The following is an 18,188-nucleotide window of genomic DNA, read 5'->3' as shown; positions in this document are numbered from 1 at the left end:
GAACAGGACTAAGAGGCTCTGTTTCACTTTCATTCCCTCCTCCTCCTCCTTAGGCATTTGAGCTGACCGGACCAGTAAAAGAAAAGACTGGTCAGACAAAGGCACAAAATAAGCCTGCAGAGAGACAAAAAAAGTGTCCCATAATAGAACATCGCAATTTGTGAATTTTCATAAAAATTGTTTGAGTTTTACCTCGGGATGCATCGTTTGACAAAGTGTGCCATTTTGTATATTTTAAAGAGCCTTTGGTAAAAACTTCCAAATGCTTAGTACACGAAGTCGTGAAACTGGTTCATATAACTGGCCCTTAGTGTACCGCCATAGGACAGTCCGAGTTTGACCCAATCTGCCAACTTTCATATTCCAAATCTATGCCGCACGTTATAATATATAATCGTTCACATTCTCCACACCAAGGGCAGAGGCAGCAGCTATTCCGAAAGCAGACACTGGAATGTATGGACACAGAAACACATAGAGCAAGCTAAACATGTGTACCTGACAAGATGGCACTGTCCGCACTCCTGTCTTGGCTGAGAGGAGACTGCGTTGATGCAGACGCCAACATCTGCCCTCCTATCGCACTGCTTCCCAAGCCATCCAGATCTGTGAAAACAAAGCTCTTGATAGTCATGACTGCCTAAAGAATACTGTAATCAAAAATATCACGTCACATTTTGCATCCCTAGTGCAAACAACTTCCATTGATTTTTTTCTTTTACCAAACACATCGATTTACATTTAAACATTGTACAAGTCAGTGTGTGCGTGTGCACAGTGTGCCTTGCTGCCCTATACTCTGCTCGTGATGACATTGCAACTGCCTGAGGACTTTGGGGTACCAGAGAGGAATGACTCACTTTGCCGTGGAGAGTCAGCCACCAATCTGCTCTCTATTGCATTAGACTGACATTCACCCTGTGTAGATACGCTGATTTAAACTGCCCGATGTGCATCAGCGCGCATGTTGGAGTGTGTGCGGAAAGTGCCTTGGTGCCTTGAGGGCATGAGCTTGTGGACTGGTGCAACTGACTCTTGTGAGAAACCCGAAGGTGTCTCACTTACTGGTCCGTGGAGATCTGTCGTCCAGGTGGCCAGGACACTGCCATCGCTATTGGATCCGGTTCCTGGGGGTGGTCCAGTGGGGGAGGATCACCTGGTCAAGGGATCTTCGGGGAGTGGAAGTCGGACACCCAGGGTTGAGACTTGGTATCCCCTTCGCTGTAACACCTTTTCCCCCATCCTACCCTGTAGGATATTTAGACGCTCTACCCCACCCCCCTTTTCCCACATGAACACTTTCTTACATGGTAACAGACAATGGACTAACACCAGAGCCGTTTACCTGACATGTCCCAACACACGGGTCATGTAGAGTCAGGCAATTGACAGTAACCATGCACACCTGACAGCCCTTTACCTTCCCCACAGGGATAAAAAGGTGGGGCACAAAAGTACACTTCGAGCAAGGCCGAATGCACGAGTAGACAGCTGCACCAAACCAGCAGTTCAAATGGAGAAGAAAGTAAGAGACCTGGAAAGACAATGAAGGGGGGGATTAGCCTTGCCCTTTGCAACTCAAACCTGCGATGCTTCCAGAAGGGAAATCGAAAGACCGGGAGTTAAAGCTGGCGTGCGGAGCAGCAAATATCAACGGTACACAGGGGCCTCCTGCATTGATAACGCAGGTGGAGTGGCAAGCTGGCTACTGTGGTACTATCCTTGACTCCAGAGATCAAAGAAACCAATGGATTCAGCACAGACGGCGAGTCGGAGGACGCTGATAGATAAAGCCGATCTGTGTTGAGCCCAAGGTTGCAAGTAGCAACCTTTTAAAAACAAGGAATTTGAAAGGGAAAGACCTTCTGTATGTGTTTGAACTTTAAAGAAAGCCCAGTTGAGGTCCTGGTGCAGAGGAGTCCAACGCCACATGGGCACTCATTCGAAAGACTCTGACCAAGACCTGTTTTGAAATTACAAGAACCAGCAGACCGTAGGAAGGGGTGACGAGAGGCGTCAGAGTGGTCCTACAGGGGTTACGTCAAATCCCTTGCACAATCAAAAGTCTCTGACCCGTTTCCAGAGGAAAGCTGGGGTAAGGGTACCCTGCTTTCCAATAGGATTGCAAACTGTGGAATGAGGCAAGTGTGTACCCGACAGAGGGATGCCGAAAGAAAGCTAGGAGAAGGAAAACCTTGCTTTCTGATGAATAGGAGCAACTCATGAACTGTGTTAAAGAAAGGTCATAGTGAACCCGAGGGAGGGAGGCCCGAGTTGACAGGTTGCGATAAGACAGACTAAACTGTGAACAGTATGTTAAAGTGGCTATATGAACCCGGTGAAGGGATGCCGAGGGGAGTGCTAATGAAAGTAAATCCTGTACTGTGATAAAGCAAGTTGAACTGTGTATCGGACAAAATTGAACCCGGCCGAGGGTTGTCCACAAGGATAAGTTGTTCAAAAGGACATTAAGACATTAAAAAATGACAAGCTGCTTTTGAAAGGCCGTAGTGAATCCGATGGAGGAAGGCCCAAGTTGTAAGGAGGATCCGAGCCCGGCGGAGGGAGATCCTAGGGGCAAAGAGCAATCGCTCAGGTGCAAAACCACCGAAGGAACTTTTGTTTGTTAGTTTGTTGTTGTGAATCAGCAGACCTCCTAAGGCAAGAGACTTTGTCAGGAAAGAGATTTAGCCTTGGAAGGTTTTGATAGTGTTGAACTGGAACTGTGAATCTCGTGCTCATGAGGCCCAGAGTGTGCTGTGCTCAGAAGTCCTGCCTTGTCCCGTGCTTAAAACCTGGGGAAGGGAGACCAAGCCATACCATCCTGACTTTTAATTTGGTGAACATGTCTTTCTTTTCTGGTGAACATTATCCCACACTCTTTTTGTAATTTAGTAGTAAGGATTGGCAATATTTCTTTTTTTTAGTATAGGCCCTTTTTATTTTGACAAGACGTCACAAGGACTGCCTTATTATTTGATGGTCGTAGCTTGCTCCCATCTTAGATATAGGTTTAGATTAGGCATTTATCTCACCCATTATAAAGTTCAATAAACACCCTTGAACTGTGATCACTTGTGTCTGTCTTTACCGTTGCTGCCATGAGTTCCTTACACTCTGCAGTATAGAAAGGTGCAGTTCACAGGAGGCGACCACCCAGCTTGGTAGTTGAAAGGTACATTCGTAATATAATCTGTGATAATATTCACTGACATTGTGCAAGCAAGGCCTCATTTTGAGGTCATACCATAAACATGCTGCATAAATTGCGCTCTTATGTAAAAAAACAAAATAATTTAATACCAGACTGCCCCCTCCACTTTACTCGTGGCAAAAGCACAAGACAAAAATGAGAGGCCATATGGTGTTAAAGACCTTGAAAACGGTGGATTTAGGGGAGTGAGCAGACAAAAATCAATGGGATCTTTGCAGCAAGACTAGGAGGCAATAACCAGAGCCGGAACCACAGCAAAAGTAATGGAAATGTATCACAGATTGATATTGACAGTATGGAGGTGGAAAATAACTTGCTACTAAATCTGTGTTACGATTATAGGCAAGACTCTATGGGTATACCATCATCATTGCCTAAACATAAGAGCACTACACAAGAGCATTGCGAGAACCTGATCGCAATACATTTATCTGCATCACCAGATCTTGAGCGCACTGCAGCAGAAACAGCTAACACGACTTCTTCTACACAAGAAGATGATACCCTGGTACGTTCATCCTTTGACTCGGCAAATCTGGATGCAATGCTTGATGCATTATCTGCCACTTTGTGAGCAGTATTCGCGTTATGTTAATCACTAATGAAAGCACACTGGGATATCAACATGACCGTGGCACAAATAGTAGACATAATACTTTCCAATGACAAGCCCGGACATGGGTCTCCCATGAGAACTGAAATAGAAGAGCATGACCTCACAGATGAATTAGAGCTGGACCAGGTGGTACATGAAATCAGCATCCCTGTAAGCAATGGGGTAAACCAAAGTACATTGTCCATGATTTCAATAGCTATGAACGATAGTGAAGACACACAGAACTATGGGAAATGTACAAGATCCTGTAGAAGATGAAATAACAGGAAATGGGTAAAGCAGAATAACCAGAAGAAAGGGGTATCTAAGAAAGTATCAAAAAGAAATGGGTGCTCTCTGGCAACATTGAATACCAGTGACACTACTTGCATCAGTGATCAATCGGAATTGGAATTGGAAGTGATTGAATCAGATAACAAAAATAGAGGTTCAAATATTGCCCCAGAAAATAGAGGGCACCTTGAACATTGGGTTAAAACAGCTAAGCCAAAAAAGCACCAATAAAGTGCAGAATTAACATCTACTGGTCAAGGTGAGGTAGATGTGTCAAATGAGGGAAATGCAATAACCAGAGATAAGAATGAAGTGCTGTGGAGAAATGACCCGGCAAGTAAAAATGGGCAGTCGAATAATAATAATGGCACGAGAAGTCTAATAAGGAGAGCCAAAGAAGAAGAAAGCGAGATCACCCAAAAGTACTGTCCCCAGGTAATTATCAAAATAGGGGTGGTAAAGCTGTGGAATTAAATCAGTAAAGTGGACCACATTTGACAGGGTATGAGCAACAAACTTAAATGCACAGCCAACAAAGAACTGCCAAAATCAAGAGGACCACTATCAAGATGAAGTCTGGAAAACGGTTAAAAGTGTTCATCTGGGGAAAACCACCATGTTTGACAGGGATCACTTCCTCTGATGTTGCATCAATGGAAATATCAGATTTGTATGGACCGGAACATTGGGCCATAGTCGAATTTGTGTCCCCATTAATATCTGAATTAATAGCTGCATCGGCTGATCCATTATTGGACATAGGATACAATGTCATTGTGAGTAAGAAATGTGCTGGGGAAGACAAACATACAAAGCAGAGGATATCGAACTCAAACAAGGGAGCAAGTTATGGTTTCCAAAGTGAAAGGCTCAGTGTGTTAAAAGCTTGTACTAGTATTAGGGAGTCTAGTGCAAAACATGATCACAGAAAGATGGACATCAGAGAGTTTGCGGCACTATGTTGAATAAAATGCTGACACAAATAGTTGAATTACCTTATCGTGGAATACCAGAGAGTACAGGTCTTTTACAAGTATTGTGGGAAGGGCCATAATAACAAACTGTGATCTGTTTGCACTACAGGAGACTACTTTATGCAGTAACATTGTCCCAGGAGGCTAGCTCAGCGGCAACATGCTTGCCTTGCAAGCAAGGCGACATGGAGCCACACAGGTTCGATCCCCAGGTCCGCGCTTAGAAACCTCTGGGTATTAAGCATGTTATAAATAACCTATTATATCATATATCATAGACGGGAAATCTATTATACAACTGTTTGCGTGCAATAAAGGCATAGACCAACTCTCTAGAGGGCTGTGTATAGGGGTGAGATCCAGGTATAAGATTCTTGAATATGTCAAAGGTCACTGCTCCTATGCTTTAAGTGCATGTATCAATGGTTTGGAGTCCATGGGAAGGTTAGTACTCATTAATGTGTATGACTCACCTGGTGGATTGAACTCTAAAAGAATAATGAAGTATGTTGACTGCACAATTGAGCACTGGTCTAGTGACTACCCTAAAACAGGAATCCTTTTAGTAGGAGATTTAAATTCATATTGCCATCAAGTGGTCACGAATGAATTCGACAGTGATGAAGACTTGACTCACATATACAACGTCTATAATAAATCAACCAAGGGAAAGATACAAAGAGAAGATGGTTAAAAAAATGGTTTAGTGTTTAGGTGGGATGGGCCTTGAGTATCTGAACCCCATTAATCCTGAAGGTAATAAGGGATGGGGATATGTGGTCTAAGGGTAGGGCTTCTACCAGAGAAGACTGCATATTTTCAAATGGTATAGCAAGGACATGTATTCATCATCTAACTCATATCCATACTCCATTATGTGACCATAGAATATTGAAATTAGAGATTAAGTGCAGAAAAAACTATTATAAAGTAAAAAGTGACCAGAATCTCCAAGTAACAACAGGGGGGAATATGATTTGATGGTCTGATCCTAAGATAGCCAAGTATAATCAATTATTGGCTTTGTGCCCAACGGTCATTAACAATCTAGACTGAATGGGTAGTCTGGAAATAGTTACTAGACTGGGAGAGGGCTTGGCACATGCCACAAAAACATTGGTATGTAATAATGACAAATGGTAAATCTCACCTGAACATATACAACATAATTATTAGGAGGAAGAAAGCATTGTATAGAGGAGAGTTCCCTAGAACAAAAAGAACCATATACCCGAATGAGGCTGGAAAAAAAAGATGATTACATCTATAAAAAATGTATATAAACCCTGGCTGAGATCATACAAGCAAGACTGTATGATGAACTGCAATGGGAAGTTACTGTTTAGTATGTTCAGATCTAAGGACAGTAAGTAATATTGGTACCTATATCGCCAATACGTGTCAGAAAAAGATCTCAAAATGATAAACCCCATAGCGGCATCGGGAGAGTTACATCAGTAACGATTATCATCGTGAAACAACTCTAAATGTCACTGAAGAGCATATTGGGTTTAATTATCGACATAATTTCCCATTTGATCTGGACGACATTCTGAACGCCATTACCAGTCTAAAGGCTTCACTGGCCCCCGGCCCAGATGTCATATCCTACGTGGTAATTAGACATGATCCAACCAGTTGGGCCCCGATACTACTTAGAATGTTTACTTCAATATGGCAGGATGGGGTTGTTCCCAATAGCTGGCATGAAACTATATTTAAACCAGTGCACAAAAACGGGTCACGGATGGACCCAGAAAAATATCAAATGTTGGCCATGACAGATGTCTGTGCGAAAATATTTGCGACGCTGCTACTAAGAAAAATAAAAGGTTGGGCCGCACAAAATGGGGACACTGGACAATATAGTGGTACTGCACTATTTAATATCTGAAGTTAAAGCTAGTAAGGGGAAGAAATCAAACCTATGTTACGTGGATTATTCATCCGCATTCGTTAGGGCTGCTAGATCACGGTTATGGTCGAAATTAAGGCACTGCTGAATGTGCCCAAAATGATTGCACTTTGTTATGGCAATGCATACCAGGACCACGATGGCAGTCTCTTTGGAAACAGAGGGGAGTCAAACTAGACCCATATAGACAAACAAAGGCCTCAGTCAAGGCTGCATATTATCACCACTACTGTTTAATTTAAATCTAGCAGATATGGCTAAAGCCCTTGATGAAATTCGAGGCTTCCCCCCTGTGATAGGAAAGGAAGAGATAAAATGGCTCACCTATGTGGACGACACTGTGGTCCTGGACAGCACTCTTATAGGTCTGCAGCGATCAATTAAAGAATTGCCCTCCTATTCTACAGATGGAGATAAACCTAATGAAAACAAAGGTGCTGATAAATGGAGCGCCTCAAAGTAGTAAATCAAATTTTAATTAGGAAATAAATGGGACAGTACCTGAGGTTGTCCTGTCATATGTACATCTGGGTTTGATCATTTTTGGAAAAAGTATGTACAAAAAAGGAAATAAGGAAATGGAATATTGCCAAAAATGTCTTGCTAGTAGGGGGGCCACTCAATAGAGGGCTACCTACAGATATACAGGGCGGGCATAATACCAAGCATTTTATATGGGCTTGAGGTGCTCAGTGAAGAACACATATAGTGGTTTAACAGACTAGAGGCAAAGCTGTGACGGCCGATTCTGAGACTTACTTGATCAGTGCCTATGGAGGACATTAGATGTTAATTAGGTCTCACATCATTAAGGGTTCTCTGGCCGGTCCAACAGTGTAAATGATATATTAAGCTCAAGATGCAGAATCCAATAGAGGATACAATGATGGGTTTGATGGAAAGAGATCATAAAATCAAGAATAGTAACCCACTAATGAAAGATATAATTATATCAATTATATCATCAGAAAAACTGCTAGAGTCTGTCTGTTTGGAACCCCCATTTGAGAACACCGAACTGGTAAGCAACTTTTATACTAAATTAAGAACCAAGGCCAGAAATTGGGATGTATCACTGAATATGGATTCACTGAGTACTAAAAGAGCGTTACAGACAGTATGCTAGTCAGTGGATTAGTATAGGAAGTGCTTGTGACTACCTCCAGAAATATAGTAGTTATGACCTCAAGCATTTCATGATAATGTTGCGATTTAATGCATTACCTTGTCACAAGTACATTGGAGCTTGGGAAGGGATTCCAGTAGAAGACAGAAAATGCTGACTTTGTAAAAACAGTTTGGAAACGACAAGACATATACTGATGGGCTGCCCCAACCTAAAAAAATATTACATAAGAGGTCATTCATCACTGGTAAGAGACTTAACATCTATCTCCCAAGATCAATTCTGGACGGCGATATGCTCTGCCAGTTCGTTTGTGATAACAGGGGGTGCCCACGATCTTTGGAAAAGAGTGGCCAGATTATTAAATGACTAATACACCCAGACTATTTGTATAAATGATTGTTCTTAATTAATTGACCTACCTCATGTTGACTACAATGAATTGATGGTTATTGAATGATGCAAGTGTTTTAATCAAGGTGGATATAACTGTTTTAGAACATAAATTAAATGTAGGATACATTTTAATGATTGGTATTTTTAGACTTGTTTTGTAATATTTGATAGATGTGTGATATGATGAATTATTGTAATGTGAGGATTGTAATGTTTACATAATGAAAATGTATGTATTAATGTAATTTATTTCTGTTCATGCAAACGCTTTTTGTGATAACCAAAGCATGTAAGTAAATAAGAAAATAAAGATTAAAAAAATTGTACAAGTAGAAAGGGTTTATATGCAATTAAAAGCGTGTTGCAGTGATCCTATATTTGCTGTGGCCACTGGGGAAGCTTGGAATTTGAAATGGTGAAAACACAACAACAAACACATTGGTTGTTAAACCATTCGACCACCAAGGTTGATAAAATACCTTTCAATAGAGCAGAACCTCGGTTCAGCTACCACTCAACACTCTCCCAATGTGGATATGATCTCTTTGAATGACTAGGGGTGAGTATGTTCATCCTGAATTCCCATAAGAAATAATTGCAGGCACCGCCACACTCCCCCGCTTAAATGGTTAATAAATACAAACCCTTAACTTGAAAAGCAGCGATTCCTCCAGTTCACTTATTTATTTTTACATTTATATCAGCACACAAAACCCTGAGGCATCTAGCCGCTAGTTACAGTAAGTGCAGAGTACAGTACGCAAAGTGCAAGGCCCAGCATAAGGGTTACGGATATCATGGAAGCACACTCTAGTAAAGCCTTGTCTTATAGTATGGGCGGGGCTACTACAGGTGTGGAAACGATCATTTAAAGACAACATTGGTGTATGTGCACAGACTGGCAAAGCCTCGCCTCATGGTAAAGCGAGCTACTTCAGGTGTGCAGATGGGCATGAGAGGCAACATTCGAAAAGGTGCGCAAATTGGTCAAGCCTCATCTCAGGGTGAGGGAGGCCGAGCATTTACTAAGCAGTTAGAGTAGACAAAGTTGCATTGATCTGCGACAGTAGCAAAGGAAGGGTTATTCGAAAGCATAGTGGAGAGGGTGTGACTTGGATTAAGTTTCACAGGAAAACAAACATAGGAGCTTGCAAGGTCCATAATGAATCCAGCCAGAAGGAGAGCAGTACAATGGTGGTTCACCATGAGCAAACCGGAAGAAGTCTCACCCCGAGAGGCAAGGGGCTATAACATTGGCGGCAGGGTACAGAGAGGTGTAGAGGTGTAGAGGTGCAGGGGCGATAGCGACATCGCATTACTTCACTTGTAACAAAGTACTGATGCAAGCGAACTTCAGGCAACTTCGCCTGCTGAGGGTAAGGGCTAAGAGTAGAGCGCTCGCTTTGAAACCCGTGCAGCGCCTGCTGATGCAGGTTCGAATCCCGGCAGGGCCAAACTCAGCCTTTCATCCTTCCAAGGTCGATAAATGAGCATCACACACTGTGGGTAATAATAAGCAGCGCTCAGATACCTGAGGGTTTGTAGCGCTATATAAATGCTAAATTATTATTATTATTATTACAGTTTGAAGATATGGAGAGTGAAGTGGTATTGGTTAAAGTTTAGTGTCCATAAGTTAGGCAGATGTAGCGAGAGCAGGTAATGGGGCACTTTAGGTGCACATTGGTCATCTGCCACTGCAAGCAGTGGACAGGACCAAGTAGGATTAGGCAGCCAATGTTGGAGGTGGTAAAGGTGTGCCGGGCCCGTTTTCTGCTTTTGGGCAGACCAGACAAACGGAAATTCTCGTATGCAGTGTTAAGTATATGGGAGAGGTAAGGTAGCAGAAACAAAATAAAGGCACTTGAAACCGATTGTTGGTAGGTCTAAGGAGAGATGTAGAGGAGAGGGAATGAGTTGGTCAATATACTATTGCGAGCGAGTAGGAGGGAATGATCTCCTTGCATTGCAGAGGTGGACACTTTGCTAGATGCCACATGGGATGATTAACGTGCTCCGTTGCGCTAACGCGCCCGGAGAGACCCAGAAGGGGGTTTGCGTCAGACCCTTAAAGGGTATCAGTTGCGTGACCTGGAATGGGTGGACTGTGTGGTCCAACAACTGCGCCTAGCCAGAGTGCACCCCTGTATGGAAAGACCACTGAAAGCACCCGAACAGAAGCTTGTGTTTTATAACAACCTCTTATGTGATATTGAAGTCAACAAACTTAACTACCTATGTCAACTAGTGAAAAGTAACAATATCATAAGAGCTGGAAAGTGTCGCCCTAAATTGTGTTGTTTTGAAAAGCTGGAAGATTTGAACTCTTGAGGAAGGGAACCCCTGTGCATTATGGACTATTTTGAACTTGTGAAAGGGGAAGCCAATTACAAGCCAAGTGCTGGAAGAAGCTCTGAACACTACTAATTTATTTATTTATTTGCATTTTTAAAGCACTCACAAAGCCCGGGGGCATCGAGGCACTGTTACAGGAATATGTCTTAGTTGCATATTTATAACGCGCTTAGTACCCAGAGGTTTCTAAGCGCGGGACCTGGGGATCGAACCTGTGTTGCTTTGTGTCGTCTTGTTTCCAAGGCGAGCAAGTTGCCGCTGAGCTATCCTCCCAGGACCAATGTTGATGCTGACATCTCTACACATTGTATACATTAGTTGTAAGGGCAAGTATAGGTTTTGGACACAGACAGACATTTACTTTGGACTTCCTGATACAGACTATCCTTTGCTTTTTTAGGTAAGGAAATCCCGCCTTAGCATAGGGCAAGTTAGGCCTTACTCCATCCTGCCTTTTGAGTTAATAAAATTGTGTGAACCATACTTGATCCTATTGTCTGTCTGCATCGTGATGCCGTTGCAATTTCTATAAATATACAACTGACCTATTCATTGACAAATAAACCAAATAGTTTGGGAGACCCGTTGTCTGGACTTGCCTTGAAAATGCTTATGGGCCATCAAAACCAACATCCCCAACATTAGCCCTTTACATGTCCATGTGCCCCCCGTGACTCATCTTCTACCCACAAACGGTTTGACGCACAGCACCCTGCATGTTAACTTGGGTGCTAAAGTCAATAAAGCACTTGCTTCACTCGAGGCCATTACTGCAGGCCCGTGGGCCATTACTGGTCGGTAAAGCTCGCCACCACCAGCTTTGTCGCCATATCACAGCATTGGAATGTTGGCGGACAGTGATGGGTCAGCAAAGGCCAGGGATGTAACCACTGTTGCAATCCTCACTCATATTTTGCAACCACCTTCTCCGGCTGTTTAATTTTTGTTTTTAACATGTGTTTGTGGGTTTTGCCACATTATACTTGCATGACAGCCCGGGAATGGGGGGAGGGGGGGCGGCGGGCTTTACCAGTCCATATGCACCCTCATCTTCACCTTATGCCCACAACTGATAGGCATGGGCTGATAACACCTATTATATCCCTCCCCAACATACCCAGAGCTGCAATGCTACATGCATGATAACTTAAAATTCCATCCTCTAGCTGTGAGCAATTTGCGATCTTCAACCAATTTAGAAGGCACCGTTTGACGGCGCCCGCTACTGAGCATGATATTGCATTCATTTTACAGTTTCTGAACTAGACGTACATGACTCTTGAGAATAACACGAACTATACATTGGGCTCTGTGCCCTGCAGCCCAGTCAATCTGCGGATCTGTCGCGGACACCCTGATGCATCAATTACATTTTTTAAAGGAGAAATTATATTTTATTTTGCTTTTAAGAATGATAATTACGCTAGTGTATGCATTTCCTGTTAGGAAACTCTAGTGATTCGGCACATAATGCATTCATAAACGGGTGCACTGATTGTTACAGAGAGTGCAGACAATGAGCTTGCTGAGCCCTGCTGCATAAGATTCTTCTGGGCTCCATCAGGGGGAACTTTCCTCTTTGCAGACTTTTACAACATGCAGGGAACTCAGAGCGCTCCAATCCACCACCACAGCCTTTGAACGGCAGCGCCACATTACCTACCGGTCAGCATGGTGATGAGAGGCAGGCAGTGCTCCTCGGGGCTTCCACAATATCCAGCGTCCCCCAGCAAGTTCTTGTCCAGCACCTGATGGTAAAGCTCCTCGATCCAGATTTGGGAGAAGACCAGTAGCACTCCACTGGCCTGCACCTGCTTCAGAAACTCCTTCTACGAGAGGAGGGGATGATAAGTTTAGAGGAGAGCACATTAAACAACATGGCAAGAACACCGCCATTTTAGTTTCAGAATATCAACAGGTATTTCATCTGATTAAGCAATGAACAACCCACAATGAACTGGGTGTTGCAATGACCACGCTACGCCAGGAACCCATGGTCTTCCCTGACTACATGAAAGATTCCTCAGGTGTCTGTGCTCTTGCTGTATTTGTGTGATAGGGTGGCTTGTGTGTAATTACCAGAAAGTATGGCATTATCTCGAGATGGTGTGTTTGGACTTTAAATGACATCACTCCACTTATGTGAATAAAATGAGACCACAGCCTGCACATTTGAACAAGCACTGGCAACGCCAACCGTTTTGGCTTTTGTGTAGGCATGGGGAAGGCACTTGCCAGGCACTGCCGTAGTGGTATAAACTGCTTATTGATGGTAGCAGGCGCAACATGGTGCGAGTACCTGGGCCTCTAATATAAGTGCCTGGCAAATACCTAATACCTACACACAAGCCAAAACGGTTGGCTTTGCCAATGCTTGTTGTTAACAGGACTTCAGTGAAGGACATGCATAGTGCTTACAAAATCGAGTGGCTGAAGGCAGACCTGTTTCAGACATTTTTATTACATCAGCAGTACGTTTACAACTCCAATTAAGTATTTCTCTCTCCGAAAACTGCTTTGAGAAAACTCTGGCAGGCACTTTGAGTGCAAGGTTTGATGGTAAGGCTTGAGTAAAGACAGCTAAAAGAGTTGCCATGAGGAGGTGTGGGAATGGCCATAGAGATTAGCATGACCATGGGCAGTCAATGGGTGGGTAAATAACCAAACAACACCTATAAGCTGTTTGTGCCTCCTCATATGCCATGTCTCCGTACTTGTTCTAATACAATAGTTTCCACTTATAGGTGGCGCTAAAGCACCACCCAATAGCCCAAAGTAAAAAAATAAAACAGTACATCCCACCATTTTCAGACCTTTTTGCAGCAAGAAACCCTTCCTATTCAAAACAGAGTTTGCAGTCCTTTGGTCATGCCCACTCCCCACCCAGATCTCCAGTCTTCTAGATCAGCACCCCCTCTTCCCTTTTACTGCATTCAACTGGTTGGGCATGCCTGGACAGATTTAAAAACATGCCTGCACAGTTTATTCAACGGCTCTGTCACCTCTGGCCACATTAGAAGAATGGTGGTAAGAGCAAAGAGATGTGGCATTTTCATTACCTACGATTTTTAAAATGAGACTAAATTGTGATTTGGGGACTCATTTCACACTTACAGCCTGGGGTACGTATACATTCCTACATAGGGTTCATGACGTGTATTTACCACATGCACTACTTTCTACTTCTCCCACACTATAACCATCGCATGAAATCACAACACATAATTAGCTGGAATAAAAAAAAAAGGATGTATTTCAAATATTGTGTTTTGACCATTATCACCAAACTCCTAATGATGACCTTAAGAGGGCGGGGGGGGGGGGGCACGCCAGCTCTGTGAAAAACACTCACCACATCCTTGTCTACAGCAAGCAGCTGAGGGAGTGCTCTTGACCTGTCTGTCAAAGGAAAACGTGGCTTCCCCTTGAATAGCTCTTGTACCCCAGTGCTCACGTCCATTAAAAACTGAAAAACATGCAAGTGTTGTCGGATCACGTGTGCTGGCTATTTACTAGTAATACACCAGCATCAAGAATATGACTGCAGACGTATCTTCAGCTGGAAGCCAGTACTGAGGCTGATCCCTTTGAAAGTCGGAAAGAGGCGGGCTGCCATCATTGCCTAAAACTCTACACGTTATGCTGAAATGAGACCATTCGTTCAGAGGCCCCATTACTGCTTACTGCTGTGTGCGCATACTGGGGAGGGCGCTGAGAGGTTGTGTTTTTTCACCTCCCTAGATGCAAGTGTGGTACTGCCAGGGGAGCAAGGAAGGGGGCCAGAACTAGACGCAGTTGTGCTCCAAAAACATTTTCTCCCGTTGCTCCGTTCCGTGTGGACACAAGGCTCAAATCCCCATAACCACTGCATTTGTCCATTTAGCTTTTCTTGCCAATTATTCTTTTGCGCATGCCCCCAGCTGCGCTTTATTACTTCTCAACAATCAATTGGCATGACACAGTGTTTCATATGGCAAACTTGGCCGCAGTTTTATTTCCATAACAACAGAATTATTGTACACATTTTGTGAACTTCAGTCTGCAAGTGTGGTGCTTGCTCCGTGCCGGATTTCCCTTGCTTCCCCCTATACTTTTGTATACTAGGCCTCCAACTCCCCCGACCCTTTGTACCTGAGCCTATCCTGCCCGTGCAGGTGTCGTGGGTGGGGAGAGCACCGTTTTTTGGGGGAAGCTGAGCCTTATTCGTTACCACCAGACGCCCCCGCCGTTTAGGCCCCCAACAGGCGCTGGTCCGGAAGAGCGAAGACCCATTCCGGTTTCCTTCTGGCTCATCCGGAGTCTATCATTTGTGCTTGGTTGCCCAAATACCGCAGCACATCATCCTGACCGTCCTGCGACAGCGACGTCCAGGTGTCACCCTCCTTCCCTGCCCTTTCGTGGGTGGGTGGGTGGGTGGAAAACGAAATCCTTCTGCACCAACGAGTCAGCAGGGTCCCACTGCAGGAGCGAGATGTTTCTGCCGTCGGACCCTGCTGCTTATAAGGTGGCTCGCCCCGCCCACTTCCTTTGTTTAGCCCTTCGCGGGCTTTTGGGTTGTTTTGTCACCCTGGCGCTGTTCCGCCCCCTGCCCTCCCCTTTCCCAGGGGGAGGGTACCAGGTTCTAGGAGCCATGACCCTGCAGCGGTTAAAATGCTGCCTCCTCCATTTTGCTTGTGGTCTTTTCCGTCGTCAGCGACATAACCACTACATTTGTCCATTTAGCTTATCTTGCCAATTATTCTTTTGCGCATGCCCCCAGCTGCGCTTTATTACTTCTCAACAATTAATTGGCATGACACAGTGTTTCATATGGCGAACTTGGCCGCAGTTTTATTTCCATAACAACAGAATTATTGTACACATTTTGTGAACTTCAGTCTGCAAGTGTGGTGCTTGCTCCGTGCTGGATTTCCCTTGCTTCCCCCTATACTTTTGTATAGTAGGCCCCCAACTCCCCCGACCCTTTGTACCTGAGCCTATCCTGCCCGTGCAGGTGTCGTGGGTGGGGAGAGCGCCGTTTTTTGGGGGAAGCTGAGCCTTATACGTTACCACCAGACTCCCCCGCCGTTTAGGCCCCCAAGAGGCGCTGGTCCGGAAGAGCGAAGACACATTCCGGTTTCCTTCTGGCTCATCCCGAGTCTATCATTTGTGCTTGGTTGCCCAAACACCGCCACGCCACTAAGTGGGTTCCCGCCCACTGTGGCTCCCTTCTACCTGTCTCCCTCTCACAACTCCAGCAATTTGGTACAAATATTCCAGAAAAAGAGCTCCATCCCTTTTGCGGACAGGTGTACCCCATCTTTTAGAAAGTACTCGGGCGTCTTTCCGTTGGTCAGGCCATGCCTGATTTGATGGAAACATCTGCCCCTGCAGAACTTTGCCATGGCCCCATTCAGCTTTCTCCTTAATTTCTCAACTGTTGAATGGTCCTCGGCCCCCCTCCATTGTGCCCTGGGAATAACCTCTGACCATACAATCTCAGTTTCGCCCAACTGTGCCGAGATCTCCTGCAATGAGCTCGTAATGTCCATCAGCAAGACCCCGCTCCCCAGGCTGGTCAGGTCATTCCCTCCCAAGTGTATCACCAACACCTCTGGCTTCTGCTGCCTATTCAGCAATTTCTGTAACTGCCCCTTTAGCTGAGCCCACTTCATCCCTGGCACACGTGCCACTCAATCCTGAACTCGCCGGCTGTTAGCTCCTCCTGTTGCTGAGTCCAGCTCGCCTTGGCCCTTGAGATGAACGAGTGCCCCACTACCCACACGGTGCGCTTCCTCCTTCCTTGTACTGCTGGGAAATGACAAGTGAAGGGAACGGCATGGTTAACTTACATTTTTTCCGGCCTGATATATCGTTTGTAGCATCCCGAAGACCATCTCCCCAACCTCTTGATGTCTTCCACCCCCAATCCCCCAACCGCCGCAGAGGTGGCGGCCCCTATTCGGAATGAGTGTGTCCCAAACCGGCCCCCCGTCAACCCCATCTTTGCCAGTCCCCGGGCCATCACTTTTTTAAACTGGAAACGGCTTAGTGCGGACCCGTCTCTGTGCAAGAACCACGGCACCTCTGCCTCCGATGGCAGCCGCTGCCGGAGAAAGTTGGCCACTGCCGCCACTGGGCATACTCTGCTAGTTTGGATGCCCTGCAGTGTTAACGCCGCTCCCTTCCCTTTCTGATCCGTTTTTGACCTTCTCACATAGATGACCACTTGTGTGCTGTTTACCTGAACGTCCCTCAAGCGTAAAAACCCACTCCCCTTGCCGTCTTTATTCTCGGGCACCAGCTCGCTGACTCTGAGAGCCCCAAAGAATGCCACCATAAAGGCAGCCGTGAACAGTACCCTCTCGGCCTCGCCGCTACATACTGTGCCCAGACATTTAATTAACCCATGTAATTTTAAAATATCAATTGGCCGCCTCTCATCTGGCTTTGTTACTGTTTGCTTTGCCCAGCCTCTCATGGCCAACGTGATGTAGTGTTCCTTGGTGGGGTCCTTCTCCACCCTAAGCTTGGCGTAATGCGCTATGGCTGCCAAGTGGTATCCTACTCATGCCCGGGTTTTCCCCGTCCTCCAGCACCAGCCCACAAAGGCCCATACCGGGTTCTCACCCCGATCGCCTGGCAGTACCTCTTCTTGGAATTGCGTTAAACGGTCCCAACATGCCCTGTACCTTTTAGCTGTACCTGGCGCCAGTGCTGTCTCTACCAAGGAGCTCAGATCACCCCAATCATCCCCCCACCACTGTTCCTTGAACGGGGCCATTTCCTTCCTTGCTTCGGGGCACTTTCCCGGAACCTGTCCCACTGTAAATGAGACAGAGAATCAACGGCCGTATTTTTTACACCGGGAATGTGCCATGCCCGGACTTCAATGTTCAAACTTAACAGACCTTTGGTGAGTTCCCTGAGAAGCCTCAGCACCCTCAGATTGCTAGACGACCCTGTGTTAATAATCTGGACCACTGCCAAATTATCCGACCATAAGGTGACTTTTTTGTTCTCTAGGTGCTCCCCCCCACAACTTGAATGCCACTACTATGGGAAATAGTTCCAATAGCGTAATGTCCTTAGTGACACCCTCCCTATGCCACTCCAGTGGCCATGCCTTGCCACACCACCTGTCCCCCAGGATTGCACCAAAACCCAGGGACCCAGAGGAATCGGTAAACAGCTTGAGCCTCTAACTGCTAGTCCAGTCTGCCCTCCAGATTGCCACCCCATTGGATTTCTTTAGGAAGGTGTCCCACATCCTGAGATCTTCCTTTACCTCAGCTCCCAACTGGACGTGCTGAGAGGCGTGTTGCAAACCTACTGTTTTC

General features: G+C 45.2%; 1 protein-coding gene across 2 annotated transcripts in view; it reads right to left on the bottom strand.

Moving 5' to 3' along the window:
- ARFGEF3 (ARFGEF family member 3) overlaps positions 1-18,188 on the bottom strand; it is a 1,236,769-nt gene that overhangs the window by 550,999 nt on the left and 667,582 nt on the right. For both annotated transcript variants that reach the window (XM_069608078.1, XM_069608079.1), the window contains exons 14-15: positions 12,533-12,698; positions 499-606 (exon numbers count right to left, since the gene is read on the bottom strand). In XM_069608078.1, the coding sequence (XP_069464179.1) occupies positions 499-606; positions 12,533-12,698 (274 nt within the window). The remainder of the gene's footprint in view (positions 1-498; positions 607-12,532; positions 12,699-18,188) is intronic.

Source organism: Ambystoma mexicanum, chromosome 4q (genome assembly GCF_040938575.1).
Source record: "Ambystoma mexicanum isolate Mex_15411 chromosome 4q, UKY_AmexF1_1, whole genome shotgun sequence".
In the NCBI taxonomy this organism is placed as follows: domain Eukaryota; kingdom Metazoa; phylum Chordata; class Amphibia; order Caudata; family Ambystomatidae; genus Ambystoma; species Ambystoma mexicanum.
The sequence above is the reverse complement of the archived record's forward strand: the minus strand, read 5'-3'. Positions and strand labels throughout refer to the sequence as shown.